We start from the raw sequence: 24,381 nt of genomic DNA, 5'->3' as shown, positions 1-24,381 counted from the left end.
CCTTATCATTTAAAATGGTGTGTGTGCAGTAGAATGTTTTCACCTTTTTACTGTTACATGCTGGAATGCCAACCCCTGTTTCCTACACTGAATGAACTCTTCACCTCATTGTCACCTCAGCCCATATGAACTTTTACCTAACGTGAAACGACTCCTTATCTCTGCCTGCCGATGCGTATGACTCCTTATGTTCTGCACCTCAGCGCACATGAACTGAAAACCCCACGTTAAACTACTCCTCCTCTCTTCCTGCTCGTGCGTGTGATGCCTCATGCTGCAGTGGGGATACTGCCAATCGGATACCGCAGCTTTCCCCTCTCCACGTGTTACATCATCAGTCTGGGTAAAGCCGGCTTACAGAGAAGAGCTCTCAACGTTCGGCATCAGGCCTCCAACACAAGTGCGGAAGGCACTGCTCACCACTCGCTGCTGAGTGCTGCACACCACCATCACACTGTCCAAATTCCTGTGAGGAAGTCTTTGATGGTGCAGTACCCCATGAAATCAGGTGGGTACAGCACCTGCTTAATGCAGGGGTTTTTGAGGAGCTCGGTGGTCTTAGAGATCCCATTCTCGTTGCCAATGTTAAGTTTTAATGAGAAATTGACGGCTTCTTTGATATAAATAAAGCAGGATTTATTAAGTATAAAGGGAATTGACCAACAACTCTTCCAAATGGCATCTAGTCCAGGGCAAAGATGTAATTCCTTCAAAAGTTCGAATCTGTAACAGTAATGAATTCTATGTGGTCATTGATGACCTATATGACATTCTATTAAACAGCTAGACCATAACAGGCTTTCTCTTACCTGGAAGTCAATCCTTGAATGATCTCCCCCAGCACATCAGGTCAGCGGCTCTATTTATGGATTCCTCAAAAAAATGAAAACCTAGCACTTGCTACTACTTGCAGAATCCACACGTACTCAGCGCCCGGATACCCTCATGGGTGACAAGTTTGCGCTCTACAAATCCACGTTACATTACAATAGTAGAGGACGGTGCATGTACCAAATCAAAAGTCAAAGATTTAGCATGCTCTTTTGAAGTGATCTTTAACATGGACAAAGTACAGTGTGGGATGTCTCCTGATGTTTGTGGTCTCCCATCTAGCTCTTTTATGGGTTCTGACTAGCTCCTGTTCTGCACAGGTATTTATGCCCTCTTTTGAAACTTATAGTCCATTAAATAACCAGATGATCCATATTAGGTTCAAGCCAAAAGGACACATAGCCTATTAGGTGTTATGACTTAAACTGGTAATATTAATGTGCTCTTGAAAGTGAAAACTCTTGATAGGAAGATAAAAATGTGTGGTTTACAGGTCAAGGATAGGCCTGGTAGTTTAATTGTAAGTGGGGTCTGCTTCTTTGAAAATGCCCTGTTTCCCATAACGGAAACAAAGTCGATCTTTAATCCACTGATCAATCTCTTCTTTGGTTAAAGATCTTTTCAAATTCCCAATCTGCATAGCTTCCTGTGTATAGTAGGGTAACTTCTGTTTCTTTCAGAGGTGGTGGACAAAGTGACCCTATTCTTTCATTCTTACAATATTGATCTGGGCCTCAATTTTAAGTGTCAGTATTCGTTGTGGATTGATTTATTACAAGTGGCTTTCAATTCTTTTGCCAAGCCATTGTGGAAAACAACTGCAATGGCTTCACCAGTCAATCTAGCCCTTTAACTAATAGAATTTACCACCATGTGAAGTTAAATCCCAAGTTAACATGAACAGACTGCAGCATCTGTTTTATGGAAAAGAAACTGATGAGTTAGTGAAGAATGTCAGAACATTGTCTTATTAATGAGTGATTTCCATTAATTGAGGGTTGGACCAGGCTAATGAATCTTGAGACAAATGTGAAAGTATGAATGTAACCTTTGTCTAATCGATTTGAAACAGGTGAGGTTGCTGTAAAAAAAATGTAGGCCCAGATTTGTTAACATTTTGCATTCTGGTTGAGCCACTTTTTTGGCACAATCAGAACTAAAAATGCATTTTGAGATTTACTAAGCCACACAAATGACATTTATGTGACTTAGTGTGTGATCATACCCAAAAGGTAATGGGACGCATCGTCTTGCTCTGCATTGAGAAGCCCTGCGTTGAGAAAGAGTTACATCTGTAGCACCATGAGATACCTGTGTATTATTCTGTGTATGTTGATGCAAACCAAAATGTACTATTTACTGAAGTCTGTGAACCTGAGTGTGTACCAAAAGGGTGTGCCTAACTGAGGCTGATATAAAGAGGAGAAGTATCTGTATTTCTGCTTCTTACTGCCTCTTTGCATATGTGCTGTATTCTGCAGAACACATACAAGAAGGAATACACTTCTAAGGATACAACACCTTCCTTCACAAAACCCATCGTTACCACAATGCTGACACCCTTGTCGTATGACACAACAGTGCCTGCAATGACACTAGGCAGTCACTGCACTGTGTGACTATTTAGCAACTCTGGCCCATAGTTTGCACTGGGCATGGAAAAATTCAAACTTTCAAGGGGGCACTGATAATTTCTCTTGTAATGCCAAACCGCTGAGACGTATTAAGAGTGGTGACCCGTGTCTGGGATTTAGGTCTACTTTTGTTTTTCCTTGCTACTTCAGCAGAAGTCACTCTGAATCATATTAATGACGTGTGCCACAGCCTAAAGTGGATTAATATCGGAATCTAGGCCAATGTGGAGGTACAGTGATCTGCCAGGAATTCACCCTTTTCGCGAGGGAGGACAGGGCACTGGACTCAGAAGATAATGCACCATTCTCCCCGCAGAGACTTCCTGAGAGGAGCTATAGCTGAGGCAACCTCCCAGATCAGTCTGCAACAGGAAAGGAGGTAAAAAGGTTAGGAAATATGAGCGAGCACACCACATCAGTGAAGAAACGTCACAATCGAATCCCTATGCATGCCCAGAGCAGGTGCCTTTGGAGTTTGCAATTTTGAGTCTGGGCTGAAGGGCCATGTAACAACAAAATTGTACTATTAGGATAATGATAACACACATAAAATAAAAAATGAGGAAAGGAAGGCAATAAGGACACACCGAATATTGCAGAAGAAATGGCAATAACACACCAAGTAAGAGATTCAGAAACACCCCAATGCCAAGAAGCACCAAATGAACCGTTTGTCTATAGGCAGCTGTAACTAGGGGCCAGATGGAGAAAGCATTGTGTATGGTGCAAACAGCGAATTTCACAGTTTGCGCCATGCAAAACGTGCATCGCGATGCTCATTCCCATTTTGCGAGTCGGTAACCTGGTTACCGACTCGCAAAATGGGAATGCGACTCGCAAATAGGAAGGGGTGTTCCCCTTCCTATTTGCGATTCGCATCGCAATGTAGAATTGCTTTGTGTCGCAAAGCAATTCACAGTTAGCACCCATTTCAGATGGGTGCAAACCCATTCGCAAAAGGGAAGGGGTCCCCTTTGTGAATGGCTCGGAAAAAATTAAACAAAAACGTTTCATTTTTTCGTGTGTATTGCAACTTTGCTTTAAGGAAAACGGGCTGGAATAATAAAAAAAAAAAACTGCTTTATTAAAAAGCAGTCACAGACATGGTGGTCTGCTGTCTCCAGCAGGCCACCATCCCTGTGAGTGCTGAGAATCGCAAGGGGGTCGCAAATTGCGACCCACCTCATTAATATTAATGAGGTGGGTCTTTGCAACCCCCTTGCGATTCGCAGATGGTGTCAGGGACACCATCCTGCATCCAGCATTGCGACTCGCAAATTGCAAATTGCTAGATCGGGTTTTACCTACATCTGGCCATAAGTTACCAACCTGACCAATCTTCTCGGAGAACAGAACCCCAACTAAGGGAAAGCAGTATGACATGCAAGGAACAGGGGATCCGTGAACTGCGGAAAGAGCAAAACAACAAATGTGAAAGACGCCATTGGTGACAAACCATACAACAAACAAAAAGTTGTCAGATGCCATCTTACTAGTTCACAGCACTTTTATAGGAACCAGAAGGAACTATGTTCGGTCTGCAAGCCCTTACTAAGAGCTACCTGTTCTTGGCCCTCTGTGTCTTTGTGTGAATCAGCGGCCAAGAGACAGTCCTTCAGTCTCATACCCGTCCCTGCCTTTCATGTCTTTCTCTAGCAGAATGGAATAAGCTTGAACTTGTGCCTCCTTCTCTGTCTTCCTATGGATTCAGTCCTGAAGTGAGAGCAGGGATGAGTTCAGAACAGAACAGAATATAAAATACAGAACAGGAAACCCCAGTATAGGGCAGAAACACCACTGGCGCTTTTGAAGGAGGGGCAGTGATAAGAATTGCCATTAGGGCAAGGGCAGAAGTACAAACTGGACACCCTCTAGACAATGTAAATCCATCTTTTACTAATGAGATGTACACTCATGGTGAAAAGTCCGGGAGGCAGTAATCATGCAACAGCTCTCCTTTTTGATGCTCTCAGGAGGTGGTTTTTCATTTTTCACATATATCTCAGTGAGATCTTCCCTTTTATCCCTGTGTTCTTTAAGTTTAAAATGAGCAGCATCACACCGTGAGTGATAAGTAAGTATATCTCGATGGCTCATCATAATTTTTAGATGGATCAGCATTTTGTTGTACAGGCTTGTATATAAAGAGTTGTCAGAAACCAATGTCTCAGGTGACGCTTTGGAACTGCTGTATACAAATATAGTGTACACAGCTGCATCATTTCAACTGACATAGCATCTGATATGTCTTTTAGGGCCAATTTGAGTGAACATAACGATGACATTTAGGGGTTGCCAGGGGTCGCAGCTGTGACCTCTGGCTTACCCCTTGCTACGCCTGGCACTGCCTTTGCCACCTCTGGCCTCAGAGGTGGAAAAATCAGTGTCAAGGACACAGAACACATTCCTTTTTTTGTTCTTTTTTTATAACACAAGTAGTGAATATAATTTATTTATTCACTATTAGTGTAGTAAAAATTGGAGCACATATAGTTGGTTCCAGATCTTTGGTGGCAGCTGTGGTAAGTAAAATGATTTTAAACTGTCTGCTTGTTTGAGGGTGAGAGTGTGTTTGTGTGAGAGAGCGTGTGCAAGTGTGAGCATGTGTCTGTATATGTAAGCATTTGTGTGAAAGTGAATGAGAGTCAGTGACAGGTAGTGAGTGAGATTGTGTGAGAACAAGGCCCAGATTCACTATTCTTCAATACAAGGATGCACTGCACCAAATTTGTTATGCTGCTTCGTATCAAATGTAGAGGAAGAAAAGCACCATACCTAGTAAGATATGGGGCCAGATGTAGTAAAATCCGATTTTGCGAATAGGAAATTGCGAGTCGGTGCGACTCGCAATTTCCGATTCACAAAATCGGATGCAGTACAGTGTCTCAGACACCGACTGCGAGTCGCTATGGGGTCACAAAGACCCACCTCATTAATATTAATGAGGTGGGTCGCATTTTGCGACCCCAAAGCGAGTCCCTGCACTCACAGGGATGGTGGCCTGCTGAAGTCAGCAGACCTCCATGTCTGTGACTGCTTTTTAAATAAAGCAGTTTTTTATTTTATTTTGCAGCCCGTTTTCCTTAAAGGAAAACGAGTTGCAAAATGAAAAAAATAACGAAACCATTTGGTTTTGGTTTTTCAGAGTAGGCAGTGGTCGATTGGACCACTGCCTGTTCTGAAAAACCCTTTTTGGCAACATTCACAAAGGTGAAGGGGTCCCCTGGGGACCCCTTCCCTTTTGCGAATGGGTTACCACCAGTGTGATAGCGACTCGCAAATTGCAACTCGCAAAAGTGCATGCAGAAAGGTGTCTCAAACACCTTCTGCGACTCGCTATGGGGTCGCAAAGACCCACCTCATGAATATTAATGAAGTGGGTCGCAGTTTGCGACCCCATAGCGAGTCCATGCACTCACAGGGACGGTGGCCTGCTGGAAACAGCAGACCACCATGTCAGTGACTGCTTTTTTAATAAAGCAATTATTTTTTCTTTTTGCAGCCCGTTTTCCTTAAAGGAAAACGAGCTGCAAAAAGAAAAACTTCAGAAACTATTTGGTTTCGTTTTTTTTGCATTCACAAAGGGGAAGGGGTCCCATGGGACCCCTTCCCTTTTGCGAATGAGTTACCATCCACTTCAAGTGGATGGTAACTGCGAGTTGCTTTGCGATTTGCAGTTGTGCATCGCGTTTGGCCTTTTGCGCCTCGCAAACTACATTTTTCGCAGTTTGCGAGGTGCAAAAGGCTTCCTACATCTGGCCCTAGATCCCCAAAAAGCGTTCCTTTCCATTTCTTATAATTAGATATTTAAATTGTACAAAATCTGGGAATTATGTAGAAATTGACAGTTTTGTTGTATTTTAAAATAGCAGGCTCATTATTCTGTCTGAATTACTATGTTAATTATTTTAGCATAGGATTTGATTAATTTTGAAAGCCGTTGTTTATAAGTTATGCAGAACAGCATTTTATAGATGATAAATATATATTGTAAAATGCTTCATCATTGCCTTATATTTGTCTGGCCTGACCTGATGATCTGGGACCCCCTCCTAAAGTATCTAAGGAAGTAGGTAACCTTGGAATTACCATGGACTCCAAGTTAACAATGAATTCTCAAGTGGACAAATGATCAAGATCAAATTTCATCACCGTGGAACTCTGCAATGAATCTTCTCCTACATCGGATTTCCACTCAAAGTGCAGGCTTTTATCTCTCTTGTAATATCTAAACTGCGTTACGCTAATGATCTCTATCATGGATGATTTCTATCTACTAGGAAAAAACGACAACGCATTCAGAACCCGGCTGCCCGACTACTCGCACATGTAAAGCCACAAGACCAAATCTCCCCTGCCTTGAGGGCACTACATTGGTTACCGGTTGCCAGAAGATCCACCTTCAAGCTGCTTTGTATCACCCACAAGGCAATACATGGAACAGGACCACTTTTCATCAGGAATAAAATCACCAAGTACATTTAACAAAGAAACTTCTGTTCAAGATTGGCACCCGCCTCAAAACACCCCCATACAAGAAAATTACAATAGGTGGTACATCTTTCTCTGTCCAAAATATGGAATTCATTACCCCAAATATAAGATCCAAGGATAACTATCTTATCTTCAGAAGACCAGTCAACAGCAATGGACTGAATAACCCTGTGTATGTAAGCATTTTATAATCTGATTATATGTATATATCTAGATGTGTGTGTTTCTTTGTACACATATGGATATTAACTATTCTATCTTAAACTATATACATACTCTTTAGGCCTTTAGGCCTGTTTAACAAATATATATTTTACCTAAGGTTAAATGTATATATGTATTATATGTATGACTGACACAAAAGGACGCTGCTGCTCCTTCACTCACTACGTCAGCCCAAGCGTGGGTCCGGCAACCCACACAAGGTCAGCTCACAGTATCCAATGGATCAGATACGCTTGGGCACAGTAAGGGTTGCTTTCAAGTGCTTTAATGGAGGCTTCTCCCCAATGCGTTCCTCTGTGTGCGAAATGTACTAAATTGGAAGTGCCCACAGACACTGTGCCAAAATTAATGCAGTCTTTGCAGCTCTGCTTATCCCAAACACTTAGATGAGGGCCATCAATCATTTGTAGCGTGAAAGTGATGCCTAGGAAGCCCTGGTTCATTTTTGTGGCCTGCCCCTGGGTAATTTGACTAATATGGACTTGAGGGGGAGACTGTTATTTTTTTATTGTTTGCCTTGTGTTATAGGTGGGCCTTGGACTTCACAGCCAAGCTTGTGTGGTTGCTGGTGAACCCATACACCAGCCTGCTGCTGTCCTGAGTCTGAGTGTTCAGTAATCACCTAAAGATATAAACAGCTGTAGGATAACTTGTGATTAGTATACTTGCAAGAGAGCTTTATGTTTTGTCTAGTCACTGTTTTGCCTCATTATGAGATCAAGAGTCAAGATTCTGTAAAAGCCTGGCCATGATAATTATAACTTTACATGCAACTCCCTGCACAAGCAATGATCATTTTCAACAGTGCTTTTCTCTCTTTGCTATCGGTCAGGCATTATTAAGCCAGGTGAAGAACACATTTTAAAGTGCCTTCTTGTTATATTTACAGTTAAAAGTATATTTGGACGAGAGGAACAATATTGTCTTTTCTTAATTTTGCTAATTATTCTACCAGCTGGGACCGTAAAATACTGCTCATTGTGGTAAAAATCCAACCAGGTGGCAACCCTGCTTGTAACACACAGATCCCAGATTTATAATGTGTGTGGATGGCTTAGTGTGTTTCTTCAGTTGCCACAGAGGTCCCTCAGATACTTGCAGCTAATACGTTTAAATCGTTCTAACCTAGCACAGTGAGCTATGAACTCTCATCAAGGAGATGCATGCAGACTGAAAGGCATTGCATTAGGCCTTTTATTTTTTTCCTCAAGCTTTCGTTACTCCAAGGTTGCTAATAGGGTTCTTTTGCGGAGCAATAGAGTCTAATTGAGAGAGGCAGCTACTGCATTATAGTACTCTTAACCAGTGCTTAATTTGAGTCCGTGATTACTGGTGGGCACAGCACACATTTTTAGGAACATCCACTTATTGTTCCTCATCAGATATTGACTGTGTTAGACCTGACAGCCTTAGGATGGTCACCCCTAACTTTTTGGGCTCATTTCCATGGTGTGAGACCATGGAAGCAGTCCACAGGTGCCCTTCCCTGCCCCCAGGGACACCCCCCGCCACCCTCACCCACCCCTTGAGGACACCCAAGGATGGGGGGACCCATCTACGGTAAGTAGAGGTAAGTCGAGATAAGTAATTTTTTTTTTTTTTAGGTGGCATAGGGGTGCCTAACTTGGGCCCCCCTACATGCCACTGTGCCCAATGTCCATGCCCAGGGGACAGAAGTCCTCTGGACTTGGACATTGGGCAGGGGAGCATGACTCCTGTCTTTGCTAAGACAGGAGTCATTTCCATGGAGGTTGTGCGTCAAAAAATGACGCTAGTCAGGTTGGAGTCATTTTTTTTTTACTCTAACCTGACTTGCGTCATTCTTTGACACTCAACCCCCAGTCTTCCCTACGTCTCCGCTGCCCGGTTATAGTAATTTATTTTGACTCTAACCAGGCCGCAGCGCCGGCTACCTTAATTCCTTAAATATGACGCCCGTCTGACGCGTTGGAATGGGGGTAGCCGGCGTTAAACTTTTTTACGCCTACCTGCGCTGGCGCAGGTTTGCATAAAAAAGTATTAAAAACAAGTATAAATATGGCCCTTAATGCTACTAGTGGGCCTGCAGCACTGCTTGTGCCACCCACTTAAGTAGCCCCTTAGTCATGTCTCAGGCCTGCCATTGCAAGGCCTGTGTGTGCAGTTCCACTGCCAATTCGAGTTGGCATTTAAAAGTACTTGCCAAGCCTAAAACTCCGATTTTTTTACATATAAGTCATCCCTAAGGTAGGTCCTAGATAACACCTAGAGCAGGGCGCTGTGTAGACAAAAGGTAGGACATGTACCTGTGTAGTTTACATGTCCTGGTAGTGTAAAACTCCTAAATTCGTTTTGCACTGCTGTGAGGCCTACTCCTTTCATAGGCTAACATTAGGGCTACCCTCAAATACTGTTTGAGTGGTAACTTCTGATCTGAAAGGAGTAACAAGGTCATATTTAGTATGGCCAGAATGGTAATACAAAATCCTGCTCACTGGTGAAGTTGGATTTAATATTACTATTGTAGAAATGCCACTTTTAGAAAGTGAGCATTTCTCTGCACTTAAATACTTATGTGCCTTACAATCCAGATCTGGCTAGGTTTAGTGGACAGCTCCCTTGTGTATTCACTCAGACAAACCCCAAACACCGGATGCTCAGTCACACTTGCATACATCTGCATTTTGAATAGGTCTTCCTGGGCTGGGAGGGTGGAGGGCCTGACAATTACATGTCAAAGACAGCAGCCTGCCGTCACACAATGGACTGCCAAACCCCCTACAGGGACCCTGGCAGACAGGATGGAACTGAAAGGGGACCTTGTGCACTTCTAAGCCACTCTTTGAAGTCTCCCCCACTTCGAAGGCACATTTAAACAGGGCCTCTGCCCCTACCAACTCAGACACTTCTGAACAAGACACTTCCTGGAGAAGAAACCCTGAACCAGAACCTGCAACCTGCCAAGAAGAACTGCCTTGCTGCCCAAAGGACTCGCCTGACTGGTTTCTGAGAAGGACTGCTGTCTTGCTGTTGTCCTGCTGCCTTGGTGTGCTCTAGCTGTGCTGAGAAGTGCTCTCCAAGGGCTTGGATAGAGCCTTGCCTCTTGTTCCCTGAAGTCTCAGGACCAAAAAGACTTCATACCTGCAAGAAGAACTCCCTGTGCGGCGGAAATCGACACACAGCCTGCAGAAAACAACGCACAGCCTGCATTGCGCTGAGAAAATCACTGCACGCCGAACCGGACGACGCAGTCTGACTTCGCAAGGAGAAGATCGTCACAGCCCCAGTGTAGTGACCGGAAACCCGATGCACAGTCCACTGGATCGACGCAAAGCCAAGCTGGAATGACGCAGCCTGACTTCTTGAGAGCAATCGACGCAGTGACTGCCATGTGGTAGAAATTTCCACACAACGCCCACCGGATTGACGCAGTGCCTGTTACTTCGTCCTGCAAGTGCCAGATTTCAACGCATCGTCCCCGGGGTGTCCGAAAACCCTGCAACCCGAAGAGAATCCAAGTCCGAGTGCCAGAAATCGACACAAAGCCTTTGCTGCGTGAAAAATTAATGATGCATCGCCGTGTGCTGCCCGAGAAATCAACACACACCTCCCTATTCTCCACGCACCTCCTCCTCTGTGGTTCCTTGCTGAGATTTTGAACGCAAACCAGGTACTTTGTGCTTGCAAGAGACATTTGTTGCTTTTAAGAGACTAAAGACTCTTTATATCATTTTTACAGTGATATTTCAAAATATACTTATTGCATCTTAATCATTTTGACCTGTATCTTACCAGATAAATATTATACATTTTTCTAAAACACTGTGTGGTGTATTTTTGTGGTGTTCTACTGTGTTATTGTGAGATTTATTGAACAAATATTTTACATATTACCTTCTACGTTAAGCCTGACTGCTCAGTGCCATGCTACCAGAGGGTGGGCACAGGATAATTTGGATTGTGTGTGACTTACCCTGACTAGAGTGAGGGTCCTTGCTTGGACAGGGGGTAACCTGACTGCCAACCAAAGACCCCATTTCTAACAAACTGCAAGCAAGAGAGATAAAAGCACACAAACTGGAAAGAAGGAGAAAGAGGAAGACAGAAAAACTGCCACAAACCGAGAAAGCAGGGGCTGGCAAGAGTGAAATAAAGGTGCTAGTGGATTAAAGAGACCTGAGGTGAAATCCAGAATACATATCCTCTGTATTTCGGTTGCCAATCTTTTAACAGCCCCTCTGGAGCAGAGCTTTGCATACTGGCATTCATTCTTTTAAAAATTAAGCACTGCTCTTAACATAAAATTAATCATTGGATTATGTAAAAAACCCTGGTACATTGACTTATGAACTTGTAAGTGTTATTGTCTGTGTATAATATGTATGTGTGATGTAAAGTGCTCTGACACCCTATATTAGGATGAATAGCACTAGAAAATAAATTGAATAAAAAAAATACACTTGTAAGTGGTAATCATATCATTAGTGTAATTACTTATTCCGACATACATGTGACATTCTTATAATACATGCATACCTCTTACATACAGGGGGTTACACAAAGTAAAAACAAACCTCCCTCTAATTATAGTGTTGCTTCAGCACCTATGAAGTGATAACAAACTGAGGGGGTCATTCTGACCCTGGCGGTCTTTGACCGCCAGGGCGGAGGACCGCGGGAGCACCGCCGACAGGCCGGCGGTGCTCCAATGGGGATTCCGACCGCGGCGGTAAAGCCGCGGTCGGACCGGCACCACTGGCGGGGTCCCGCCAGTGTACCGCGGCCCCATCGAATCCTCCGCGGCGGCGCAGCTTGCTGCACCGCCGCGGGGATTCCGACCCCCCCTACCGCCATCCAGATCCCGGCGGTCGGACCGCCGAGATCCGGATGGCGGTAGGGGGGGTCGCGGGGCCCCTGGGGGCCACTGCAGTGCCCATGCCACTGGCATGGGCATTGCAGGGGCCCCCGTAAGAGGGCCCCTACATGTATTTCACTGTCTGCTGCGCAGACAGTGAAATACGCGACGGGTGCAACTGCACCCGTCGCACAGCTTCCACTCCGCCGGCTCGATTCCGAGCCGGCTTCATCGTGGAAGCCTCTTTCCCGCTGGGCTGGCTGGCGGTCTGAAGGCGACCGCCCGCCAGCCCAGCGGGAAAGTCAGAATTACCGCTGCGGTCTTTCGACCGCGGAACGGTAACCTGACGGCGGGACTTTGGCGGGCGGCCTCCGCCGCCCGCCAAGGTCAGAATGAGGGCCTGAGTGTCTGTTTACCTCCATTGCATAAATATTCTGCTGTTAGGCTTGAGATAGCACTGAGTCAGGACAGGACTCCCAACAAAAGGAGGACTGATGGCCCATTAATTGAGGCCATTGTTTTGAGCCCAGATGGAAGTGAGAATAAGAGACCTCTTACAGACTGCTGCGTCTAAAGTAAAGCGGACAACGTGGGTGGGGCTGCCGGTCAATGTGTTCTAGTGTCTGCAAATTATACTAGGACAAATTCATTGTATTTTACTGATGCTGGCCACAATTTCAAAGGCCGATCAATAATAGCTGCCAGATACCCCTCATGTCCTGCACTGATTAAAATAAAAATGTAGAGAGTGAATGGAAATTGGTGCTGAAGAGATAATAGGTGATGTGAAGTATGCAAATGGAGGTTTTCATAAAGATTTATAGATGAAAGAGACCCTAAAGCCCTACCCTCACTTCACACGGATGTTCATGCAAAACTGGTCATGGCCCAGCAACCTGTTGCACATGTGTAGTACTGCTTTCATTTCCAGTTGCAATATATGTGATTATCGATCTGTGCACTCTGCAGAGAGGTCAGGGATTTCCTGTGCATTTAGTCTAATAACCCACTGGCAGGCACTGTGAGAAACCTGTACTGCCTTCAGCCTCAGGGATTTCACTTGGCCCATCATCACCACCCACCCAAAATCCGAATTTACCAGACACCGACTTATATGCACTGAATAATAGGCATATGTTGCATGACTTCAGGAACACAACATCTGGAAAAAGCTCATTTTCTTATGGATAAGTTTAAGCGTGTGAAATGTAAACAGGGACTGCTCTGCTGCCATGGATTACCTTAGGGATTTTTACAGTTATTGTCAAGAGATTGATCTGTGCTTTTGCCCTTAAAGTTGAGAACATGAATGTAGGTATCCATTTCAAAGTCAGCTTTAGGACCCACACAACATAAAATCCATTGTTGGTGATAGGTATAGAGGAGGCTCATGAGATTGCTTAGGTCAGAGGTTGTGTGATAGCAGTAGTGCCCAAATGATGAAATGCAATAGAATGGGATGAGACAAGATGAATGATGACAGTGTCAGCAGTTTTGAGGGAGCGTCAGTTCAAATTTTGCGGAAAAGGTGTTGCATATGTTCTGAGGAAAGGAGTCTTTTAGACACCAAACAAACACATCTGCTTCATTCCAAGTCTGAAAGCTTTAGCCTACTTTTGGCTGCAGCACAAAGGCAACAACATACGCCCTGTGTAATGTTTAGTGCCAGTGTATGTGTTCATGATGAAGGACTTTATAGTGGAGGCCAGGAAAGCAAATTGATCATTGTAAGTTAAAGTCTCCTTGTGGCCTTTTCAGTACATTTTAACTGAAGGGGTGTGGGCCTCTCATCTTACTGCGGTGACCGTCGCAGCTATCACACAGGACACTTCTAGTCTTTTAAGTTTTCACATGGTCACTTCATATTTAAGCACACTTGTTACTTCTCTGTCTCAATGTCTATTTTTATGGCTGCCATGAATGCCTTGTAAAAGATGCTATTTTGTTATAATATCTTCAGACAAATATATATAATGCAAACCTTGCCAGACAAGTCATACTGAGTCATTTCATTATACAAGTATCATTGTGTGGTGCTCTCCGTTCAATGTTCTACTTTGGAGCCACACTGCTGGAATAGCGTTGATGTTCCCATTCTTAAATTTCCTTATAGGTTGATTATAAACTGCTCTTGTAGATTTAGTTCATGAGTGCCAGGTTCAAGTTTGGATTTGTAGAGTCAGAAGGGCCAGTTAGAAGGTCACAGTGAGGAGTGTTTTTTTATTAACTTTGGCAGGTTCTTGCTTGGATTATGATGGTTCTATTTTTGGAGAGGTGTCTGGAAATGGGTGAGTAGGTAAGACTTAAAGTATAATTCCTCGAGCCCTATTAGATATAGAGCACACTTTTTCTGTTTGCGCCACGGAACACCATTAAGCAGGTGCGCTGATTGCAAACAGGAAAAGTGCACCCTATTATGTTGCCCTCTGGCAACTGCAAACTTGCGCTGACCTCAAAGCAGCACATTCAAGAGAAATACAGAGCAGCTGTTTAAAAGTTGCTTCGTGTTTCTCTGTGCAGGCAGCAACTCGCCTGCACTTTTAAGAGTGATTACAGATACCCTTGCAGGCGGAAGCTGTCAGCAACTCCACCCGCCTGAAGGGGGATGTCTGGTTGGTCCATGAGACCCCCATTCCATTCCTCTAGAGGGTTGCCTTTAGTGGCCACAATGAAAGTTCACCACCTTTTTGTGCCACACTTTCAGGGCTCCTCCAAAAGGCATGTTTGCCTCTGCACCCACGTCGGTAATACAGCTCAAGCGCAGAGGCAAAGATATTTCCTCATTTGCATGGGGCCAAGCCCCCATGTAAATGAGAGAACACTCTCTAATGAGAGCGCTAGCGCTACATGTGCACCAGCACAATCTATATTACAGAAGGGGTTGCACAAGCATTTGCAGTCCCTTCTTTACTACCAAAGTACCCCAAGGGCACACAAGGCGGGCACAAACCTCCATTGTGCTCCCAGGGCACTTCTATAATATGGCCCCTAGTGGGTTTTAATCAGCAAAAAGATCGACAGATATGTAGAAGTGGTTTTCTTCCATTTTTTGGATGCTTGCTATGTGGAGAAGACTGGTTGTGAGCATTCCCAGACTGGAGTGCTGCGATAAGAAGCTGAGGTTTGTCACAAAGTGTGCCAGACTTGAATTTGATTTTTGCCCTGTTTGAGCTGTTGTTAGATGAACCATTGATCTTAAAGTCGTTTTTATCTGCTTGTAGAGCTTAGTGCAAGCATTATGGACCAGTGTTTAATTTGTGCTAGTGAAAATGGGTGATGGAAGCTAGCACTTATTTTTCGGACCAGGACCTACTTTTCCTCAATAGACTTTGAACCAGAGCAAGGGAGCAAAAGACAGAAAAGCGAGAATGAAAGGGTAACAGAACTATAGGAAAATTTACAGAGAAAGCAGGGATTAAAAATAATCTGCAGAGTGAGACAGAGACAGGAAGGGCGGTGGACAAAAGAGGCATCTCACTAGTGCTGTTTTTTTCTTTTCTGCTTTCACCTTTGGCCACTTTTTTACTATCTTTCTCTTCCTTCTCGTTGTCCTTTTCCTGCCTTTTTCTGTTTTGTTCTGATTATGAAAAATATACCCCCTCCCAAAAAAAACGCAAATGCCCACCACATGCAGCCAACGGAACAAATGACTCCCGGCATATATGCATGCTTCTCAACGGACTGATACAGACATACACTAAAATGCAATTAAATACATCTAAAATAGAAAAGTAGATGCTGTTGTCGTGAAATTAATACATAAACATTTCTCTTTTTTACCCATCTAGTTGATATTTAGCAATGGGGATTTTCGCAGCAACCCTTATCGTGGCAGCATAACAACTAAATGTAAGTATCTATTACACAATGCAGAAAAACAGTAAGTAGGGCCATGTGGCCTTTTTAAAACATTACAAAGTAATTTAATTTGAGCATTTTACGTAGCGATGTGTTACTGACGCCGCTAGTATTTACTGATATATGCAGCATTCTGTTTCTGTTATCACCCTAAGTTAAGGTAAATTTCCACAACTGGTCAGCTAATGGAGGAATTAGAGTTATGGTGGAATTCAGTGTATTATTGCTTTCCGTTCCCCGGAGTTACTGGTTGCGTGGGCAGTGTTATCCCCAGGGACTCTAAGAGGATTTTTGTTTTCACAATTCTGGTGCGGACTATTTGCAGGGCAATTAGGCAGCATAGGCAAAATGGGCTCTGGACCAGGACCTCAGCCTTTCAGGGGGAGGGCCTGATAGAGCCAGCTCTGTTCTGCAGATTCTTGCCTTGATTATCTTGAATAATTCTCAAAAAGAGAGGGCATGAAAAAGCTGAAATTGGATCATAAATCCAAAACTGTTCTGAAGAGGGGCCCCAAAAATACATTTGGCCCAGGGGCCCCCAAATCCTTACGATGTCACTGCAATTAGAGGGCCCTGAGGTTTGCAACTGAAGCAATTTACATCAGTTTCTATCCATAAGGATGGAACTGGAAGTTCAGCATCGTACACCCTGCAATAAATTGATAGTCAATTTTGAATGTGGCATGTCTTGTCTGCTGAAGGATTCATTTCTAGTTAAATGTGGCATTCTAAAATGGAATTAGTGATGATGGTTATATTGGCTTTGCTAAGAACCTAACGCTGCAAGTTTTAAGTTTTTATAGCTTCCATTTTAATAGTCTAAAATTCAAAAGGAATATCTCGATGTTCCAAATTGTTTAAAGCTGCCTTGCAGCATATACAATGTAGCAGTAAATATTACCATTACCAGTTTGCCTTTCTGTGCCTTTAAACAAATCAGTTGTTTTTCCCCAGTACCCATCCTTCACACCTCTTTTGTCCTCTATGTTTTGTCATGTTTTTCTTAGTTTGTTATTAGGTGTTGGTCTCTCGTCGAATTTACAGACCATGAACTATCTATTGATTTCTTCTGAGAGTTTATCTCAAATACATAACGTCTTTGGTTTATCTTATTGTGCCTTTCCACACTTAGGCTGTCACTCCTAATGGAAAAAGAATCTGGGGCTTCAAAAAGTAGTCTACCACCCATCAAAGACACCCTGATTTGTTTGTGTTGTTAATAACCATTCACAGAATGAATAACACAATGGACATTATGGCCATTTAAGTGCATCGTAGACTTTTAAAGAATGTTTAAAGAAGTTTAACAATTGGAATACGGAAACCATCCTGAACAATTCTGACAGTTAGTTACATAAAGGACACTCAGATAATATCAACAAGATCTTCCATTAACTCACTGTATTATCATTAGTTTGCTTGATCTGTGAGATGTAGCTTTAAGACTCTAGGTACAGTGAGCAATTGGCAACTTCACTTAGGCTACTGAAACACCTTCCTAATGAAGTAATGTGGGCAAAACCCATATGAAGTTACTTGGGCCCTGATTTATACTTTCCAGTGCAAAACTGCACAAACGCAGTTTTGCACCAAAACGTTTAGCACTGGCTTGCACCATTTCTGAGCACCAGCCGGGCACCATATTTATGGAATGGTGCAAGATGGTGCAAAGGGTAGGCTAGCATACAAAGAAATGACGTTAGCCGGGTGGGACTGGCGGTATGGAAGAAGGGGGTTTTGCACCAAAAAATGACGTTAGGCAGGTTAGAGTAAAAATAAATGACTCTAACCTGCCTAGAGTCATTTTCTGATGCAAAACCATCCATACCACATGACTCCTGTCTTAGAAAGGGCAGGAGTCATGCCCACCACCCCAATGGCCAGCACAGGGGCCAGGGGCCCCTGGGCATGGCCATTGCACCCAGAGCCATGTAGAGGGGCCCATTTCAGGGCCCCCAATGGCATATAAAAAAATTAACTTACCTAGGATAGGGTCCCCCATCATCCGCTGTCCCTCTGGTGTGGATGGGGGTGTCCCTGTTCCACCATGGAAATAGGCTCATAGGTCCCCTAATGCCTGCCCTGACCCAGGCGTTAAAAAATGGTGCAAAGCCAGGCTTGAACCATTTTTTGACCCCTATGCGTGATTTTTGCACGGGAGGATAAATAAGGCACTAGAGCCTTAGAGTCATTTCTTGCCCGGGAAAGTCTGCCTTGCATCTCATTGACACAAGGTAGTTATCCGCAGGCAAAAAATGACTTTAACTCCAAAGTTTTGGCACTAGACATGTCTAGCACTAAAATGTAAATTTGAAGTTGAGTTTGTGTTGGACTTGCGTAATAAAAATGATGCCAATGCTGTGCAAACAGAGTATAAATATGCCCCTTTCTGTCTTGTGTAATGGGGGCATAGACTCCCATTAAGGCCTTATGCAGTGTTAGAGGGGTTAACAAAGGCAGTGGGTCAGACTTGAGAAAACACTAATCTTAGCGCAGAGATGGTATAGTTCTATCAGTTAATAAAGATTAGACACTGAATGTAAGAAACACTGTTGGCAAAATACTGGTCGGAATTTGCAAGTAGTATTTGGGCTACAAATTTTAAATATTGTGAACCAACCCATGTTCTCACAGTTCAGTTCACAAAAGTCTGAATTGGAGTGGGCTGGTTTGAAAGCTGCCTCATGATTATTAATTGAGGTAAGTCACAAATTGTGACTTAACCTGGATGGGATTGTAGTCTTTATGGTCTCCTGTGGTTGACAGTCCAGCACGTCTATGGTTGCCTCTCATTAAAGAAAGCATGTTTTTTTTAATGCTACCCATTTTCCTTAAAGGAAATTATGATGCCTAGACCACTAAACACTGCCCAACAAACTTTTGTTTTATATAAAAAAAATGGAAGAGGTTCCAAAGAAACCTATTTCCTTTTAGGAATGGCTTATCACCTCAACTCAGAAGTTGGTAAATTTTAATTGTCTAACAATGGGATTTTATTTTGCAAAACACTGATACATTTGATATTGAATTGTATCTTAGAAGGGACACCCAAACAAGCCCCTTCCAAATTGGGATTTCATATGTATTTCTAAATCCATTCTGCAATTTGGTAACCGTTTACCAAATCGAAAAATGGGTACAGTAGTTAGTAAAAAGACATATTAGCTATAAACGCTGTGAATTAGTGAATTGTAGGATTTCTGACTCCCAAATGTCTTGCACTGCAGGTACCAGTTAAATATTTCATTCCAGTTTTTTCCATTTTCCATTTATTTAAAAGCTTTCATCTGTAACATGGTGGATTGAACAAAAGTAAGCATTTATAAGTATAGGGACACATTCTCAAAAATTAAACACAAAATGCTACATTTGGTGAACAAATATCAGTCAAAATTATGTTCCCTCACTATTATATATCTGCTGTCTCTGCACACTGCATGTCTCGTTCCAATTTTTGTGTTGCACTACCAAGATGGTTGTATGCTCCACATCAGCATCCCAGATATCTTTGCCTTCTTGCGACTTTTTTATGTAAGTCATGTGCATTGACTTGAACGTTATTAAAAAAAAGCATAATTTAATAGCAACAAATCTTATTGATTGCTATTAAACAACTCTATGCCTTTTATTTATAATGTTCAGAAGGGTGAAGGGCAAATTACAGTGTCCTCATACAGATTCCTAAGACCCTGGGCACAATATATTTTGGGGTCCCGTGTTCATAACAGCTTTGCTTATTGTTACCCACTTTCTGCTAATTCAAACCTGCCAGATGCCAAAGCAAATATCAAAAGTGAGTGTCAATTTAAAACAGTTGAAATATGTCTGGCCAGGGGCTCCAGCATTCATATGATGATATTGTACATAGAGACACATGTTGAGATAGGCAGGTAGGAGATATACAGAAGGAGTCAGAGGTGAGAGATAAAGTTCACTTTCTCAGAAGGTGCCCTTGGAAGGTGGGGCCCTGGCTAATTGCCTACTCTTTCCATGCCTTAAATGTCTCTGCCAAATTTAACAGGATTCAGTACACGCATGAAACCAACTCAATTATTTTTGCAAGAAAAGGACATCTCTCACTGTTTTTTTACTCCGTGCACTTTTTCTGCCTACCCCCCATTTACGGGGACAATTTCCAATGCAATCTGCACCATTTCTGAAACAACTTGAATGCTATTACAGATCTCTCTGAGCATTCTCTTAGGGCGGCGTTTGTTATAAACATGTTGATAGAGGCTTACCGATGAAAATCTACATTCCTCACTTTACATAATTTATTTGGATCATCTAGCATTTGTTTTTATTTAAGGCATTCTTTCCCTGTGTCGGAGGAAATTCCACCAGTGGATTATCCGCCTTATTTAGCACATTTCCATAAATTGGACGATTTTTCCAACAACCCCTAGTTTTAAATGAGTCTTTTAAACATATTTCACAGTTGCATTATTCTCAAGTGTATTTTTTGTCTTTTCCTTCTCATCATAGTTGTACTGGAAGCCATGCACTACAATCTATTTGTCAATTCTGAACTGTCTCAATATCATCTTAAAGTTTGCAGAAAGACCAATCTGGAATATACTAGTATTTTTTGGTGATCATTGCTACACCAGACAGTAATCATAGAAGTATTACAATTAGATGTGGCATGTCATCATTGCAGGCGACATCCATTCCCTCTTTCATTACATTATGTATGAAATACAGTTGAGGTACAGATGTGTCACTGGTGGTAAATAAGAGTGCTGACAAGAAATTATCAGTGACAACATTGGTGGAAGGGACTCTGTAGCTAAAGCCACATCTATGTCAGTGAATAGATGCATAGTGATGATATGTTATAGTTTGTACTGGCAAATAATTCTGGAGTTTACCTGTCAGAGACTAGGTCAAAGTTCATCGTATTATCAATGGCACATAGTAATATTATTGGATAAAATTGTTTCCTTTGATCACGATTGCTGCAGTTACCCCTTTGGTAATGCATTTGTTGTTGGTGGTCATGCAGTTACAGCTAGAGTAGTTTTAACCCTGGTATATGAAAGTGTATAACCAGACAGTATTACTGAAAATTACTTCTTGTGGTAAGTGGTCCATCAATTATATATTGAGGACTATGACAGCCAAAAACTGAAGTAATACTCCAAAGAAGCATTGTTGTTAATGACCTCATTTTCTGATGTTTGCACCCCACCCCCCTCACCACACTATTATTGTTCTTGCATGGCCTGACCACATTCCGTGGAGTTACACAAAAACCATGGGAGATTCAGCAGAGTTCTGAGAATGGGTGGAATTAGGCACATTGCACTGTTCACACTGAGTTTCAGTTCTAGGAGCTCATTCCATCCTGAGAAATCAGTGAGAACAGCACCGGAGGGCATTGCTTCTTAAGCTGATTTTGCTGGCACTTAAGTAAATGTTCTAGTCGAGTGGCAGCTTTCTCATTGCAAATGTCATGACTGCCTGCAACCCCCAGCTGTTAGACCTGGCAACTCTTGGCATGGTTTCCCCAATCTTTCACTTCTATCCTTGTGTTTTTTTATCCTTTGCTGAATTTCATTTTTGCTGGCTTTAGGACTCTGGGCACTCTACCACTGCTGACCAGTGCTAGAATACAAGTGCCCCCTGTCTAACTTGTATTGGTGATTGGTTTATCCATGATTGGCATATTTGATTTACTAGTAGGTCTCTAGTATAGTGCCCCAGGTGGGCCCAGAGCCTGTAAATCAAATGCTACTAGTGGGCCTGCAGCACTGATTGAGAAGCCCTGCAACATGTCTCAGGCCTGTCATTGGAGTGCTTGTGTGTGCAGTTTTAAACTGCCATGTTGACCTAATGAGTGCACCCACTTGCCAGGCCCTAAACCCTCCCTTTTATTACCTGTGTCACTCCTAAGATAGGCCAAAAGCAGCCTTTTGGACAGGATGTAGTGTATTTATAAGGTAAGACATGTACTGGTGTGTTTTACATGTCCTGATAAAATTCAGCTTTCACTATTGCAAGGCCTATCTCTCCCATTAGACATCATAGGGATTGCCTTGAAATATCTTTTGAGTGTAATTTCCTATTGGGAGCAGATAGAGATTTGGAGTTTTGGGTCTCTGAACTCACAATTTAAAAAATACATCTTTCGGTGAAGTTGGTTTTTGAATTGTACGTTTGAAATTGCCACTTTTAGAAAGTGGGCATGTTGTTGCTTAACCATTCTGTGCCTCTGCCTAGCTGTAGAATTCCCGTCTGGGCCAGGATGACAGTTGGGCTGTTTGCGAATTCACTCTAGACAGTCACACAAAGAGAGCTGAGGTGTGCCCTGCATATCCTGATGGCCCATCTCCAGGCTGATGGGTCTCCCTGAGCTAGAGTGGTGGGAGGAGCAGACACTTGCACCTCAATAGGGCTGTGTCTGTCCTCACACAAAGCAGTCCCCAACCCCATGAAGTGTCCCTGTGGCCAGGGCAGAGAAAGGCTTACTCTTTGAAGTTTGCCTACTTCAAAGACAGAAATGGGTACAAGTACTCCACCTCTGACACCACATAGTTAGAACACTTCTAGACTGTGGTAATTTTGCCCGAGAAAGAGCTGGATGCTGTAGGAGGTACTGCCATTCCGTCTGTTGCTTTGTTGTTCTGGCCTATTGCTTGCTACATCTGTCCTGGGAGTGAAAGGACTGGACTTTGCTTTCTACATCCTGCTATCCACATTTCTCCAAGAGTTTGAACTGATATTGCCTCTTGTTAAGAAGTGTCAGGCCATCAAAGACTTCATATGCCAGCACCTAGGCTCTCTTTTTGAGGGTCCTGACTTGCCAAGTGGTGCAAATCCAGTTCCTGGGCCCTTGGCAATGAGTTTGGGTGCAACCAGGAAGAAACTGGTACATCGACTTCCAGACCAACTTCAGAACCCGAAACGCTCCCGGACCCAAAGGTCCAAGGTACTGTAACTGGGGTCTATACAACTCTGTAGCCAGCCTGCATTCCCTTGAGGTTGGCAGTGAACTGTTGGAAGCCACTCTGTCAAGCTGTTTTGATAGCCCCATTTGGAGCTATTGTGTTTCTAAGTGCTATACTTCATTTAATCTTTGAAAATTCATATCTTTACATGTGTATTTTGGATTTTTGTTGTTTTGGTCTTGTTGTACTCAGATAGACATTGGCTATTTTTCTAAACTGGTGTGAAGTCCTTTTGTAGTGTTTTCACTGGGTTACTGTGTGTGTGTGTGTGTGTGTGTACAAATACTTTACACATTGCCTCTGAGATAAGCCAGAGTGCTCTTGCTAAGCTACCAAGGGAGTGAGCAGGGGTTATCTTAACTGTGTGACTCCCTTACCCTGACTTGAGTGAGGGTCCCTACTTGACAGGGTGCAAAAAACTGCCAACTCAAGATCCCATCTCTAACAGCTGTGTTGGAGAAATCTCTCAGGATGCCATCCTAGTGACAGAGAATCGAGCTAGGGGATAACAAATCTTGCTTAACAACTTACTGCTGGTGTGCCGCGCAAGAGAAAAAACTCCAACATGCAGAAGTTGTCAGAATTTGGCCAGAGCCTCGCATTACAATTGTAACATGCAGTGGCCAAAACTCTGCCAGCTCCACTGTTGGAGTGGAATTTACCGCCCACCCCTAATGATAATCCCATTGTGAGCCTCTTCTTAGGTGACCTACAGTTACCAGTAATACTGTTCTGCTCCTCTGAATATCTCAGGCATAATGTTAACTCTGTGGTCTGAGCTAATCAACGCTCCATTCAGGTCGTTCCTGAGAATTATGCGGTTATGTTAGGATCTTAATGAAGAATCATCCAAGTTCCAAAATCAAGGACCCTTCATGCTGATGGATTTACTTTAAAGTTTGATTTGTCAGAATTTGTCCAATCAGTTCATTTCAGGTAAAATATTGGCTTCAAGTTCAACATTTAAAATCCTACATCTATTTTCTTATAAACATGACAGCAGATGTGAGCTCCAACGTATATTGAAAAGCTGGAAAAAAGAGAGGTGACGATATCTTACTGGAATTTTCTAGAACAATTCTTAGAGAATCTCAAATGAATACTTGTTTCTGCACTAAGTCAATATTTATTTTAACGCAGTTTACATTTTCATGGTTAAGTAACGAAACTGAAATGAGATTAACATCGATAACTTATATTCCTCTGTTTGTTAGATGTTTGTTGTACACTTTTAAAACTTCAGAACTTTAGGAATAATAACTTATAATATTTTCACAGACAATGAAAAAGCTCTGATTGGCTTCCTGGCGTTCCTGATTATTGTAACATCAATTGCTTTAATTATTGTTCTGTTCAAAATCTACAAACTGCAGAAAAGATCTTCCAGGTAAATATTACTTCATTAACCACCCCTACGCGGTTAACAGTGAGAATGTTTTCTAAGAAAGCCCAGGTGTTCATAACTTACAACTTCTTTAATCATTTCTATGCTATCATATTTACCGATAAAATATTGTTTAAAGCAGCGAGATTGTCAAGAGATGTTGCTGTTCTC

The 24,381-nt window shown here is 42.8% G+C and overlaps 1 protein-coding gene across 4 annotated transcripts in view; it reads left to right on the top strand.

Annotated features, from left to right (window-relative positions):
* The window catches only part of PTPRC (protein tyrosine phosphatase receptor type C), a 536,505-nt gene that overhangs the window by 389,818 nt on the left and 122,306 nt on the right, over nucleotides 1-24,381 (top strand). For all 4 annotated transcript variants that reach the window (XM_069231438.1, XM_069231436.1, XM_069231437.1 and 1 more), the window contains 2 exons: nucleotides 15,807-15,867; nucleotides 24,105-24,213. In XM_069231438.1, coding sequence (XP_069087539.1) covers nucleotides 15,807-15,867; nucleotides 24,105-24,213 — 170 coding nt within the window. The remainder of the gene's footprint in view (nucleotides 1-15,806; nucleotides 15,868-24,104; nucleotides 24,214-24,381) is intronic.

Source organism: Pleurodeles waltl, chromosome 4_2, assembly GCF_031143425.1.
Source record: "Pleurodeles waltl isolate 20211129_DDA chromosome 4_2, aPleWal1.hap1.20221129, whole genome shotgun sequence".
Classification (NCBI taxonomy): domain Eukaryota; kingdom Metazoa; phylum Chordata; class Amphibia; order Caudata; family Salamandridae; genus Pleurodeles; species Pleurodeles waltl.
The sequence above is the reverse complement of the archived record's forward strand: the minus strand, read 5'-3'. Positions and strand labels throughout refer to the sequence as shown.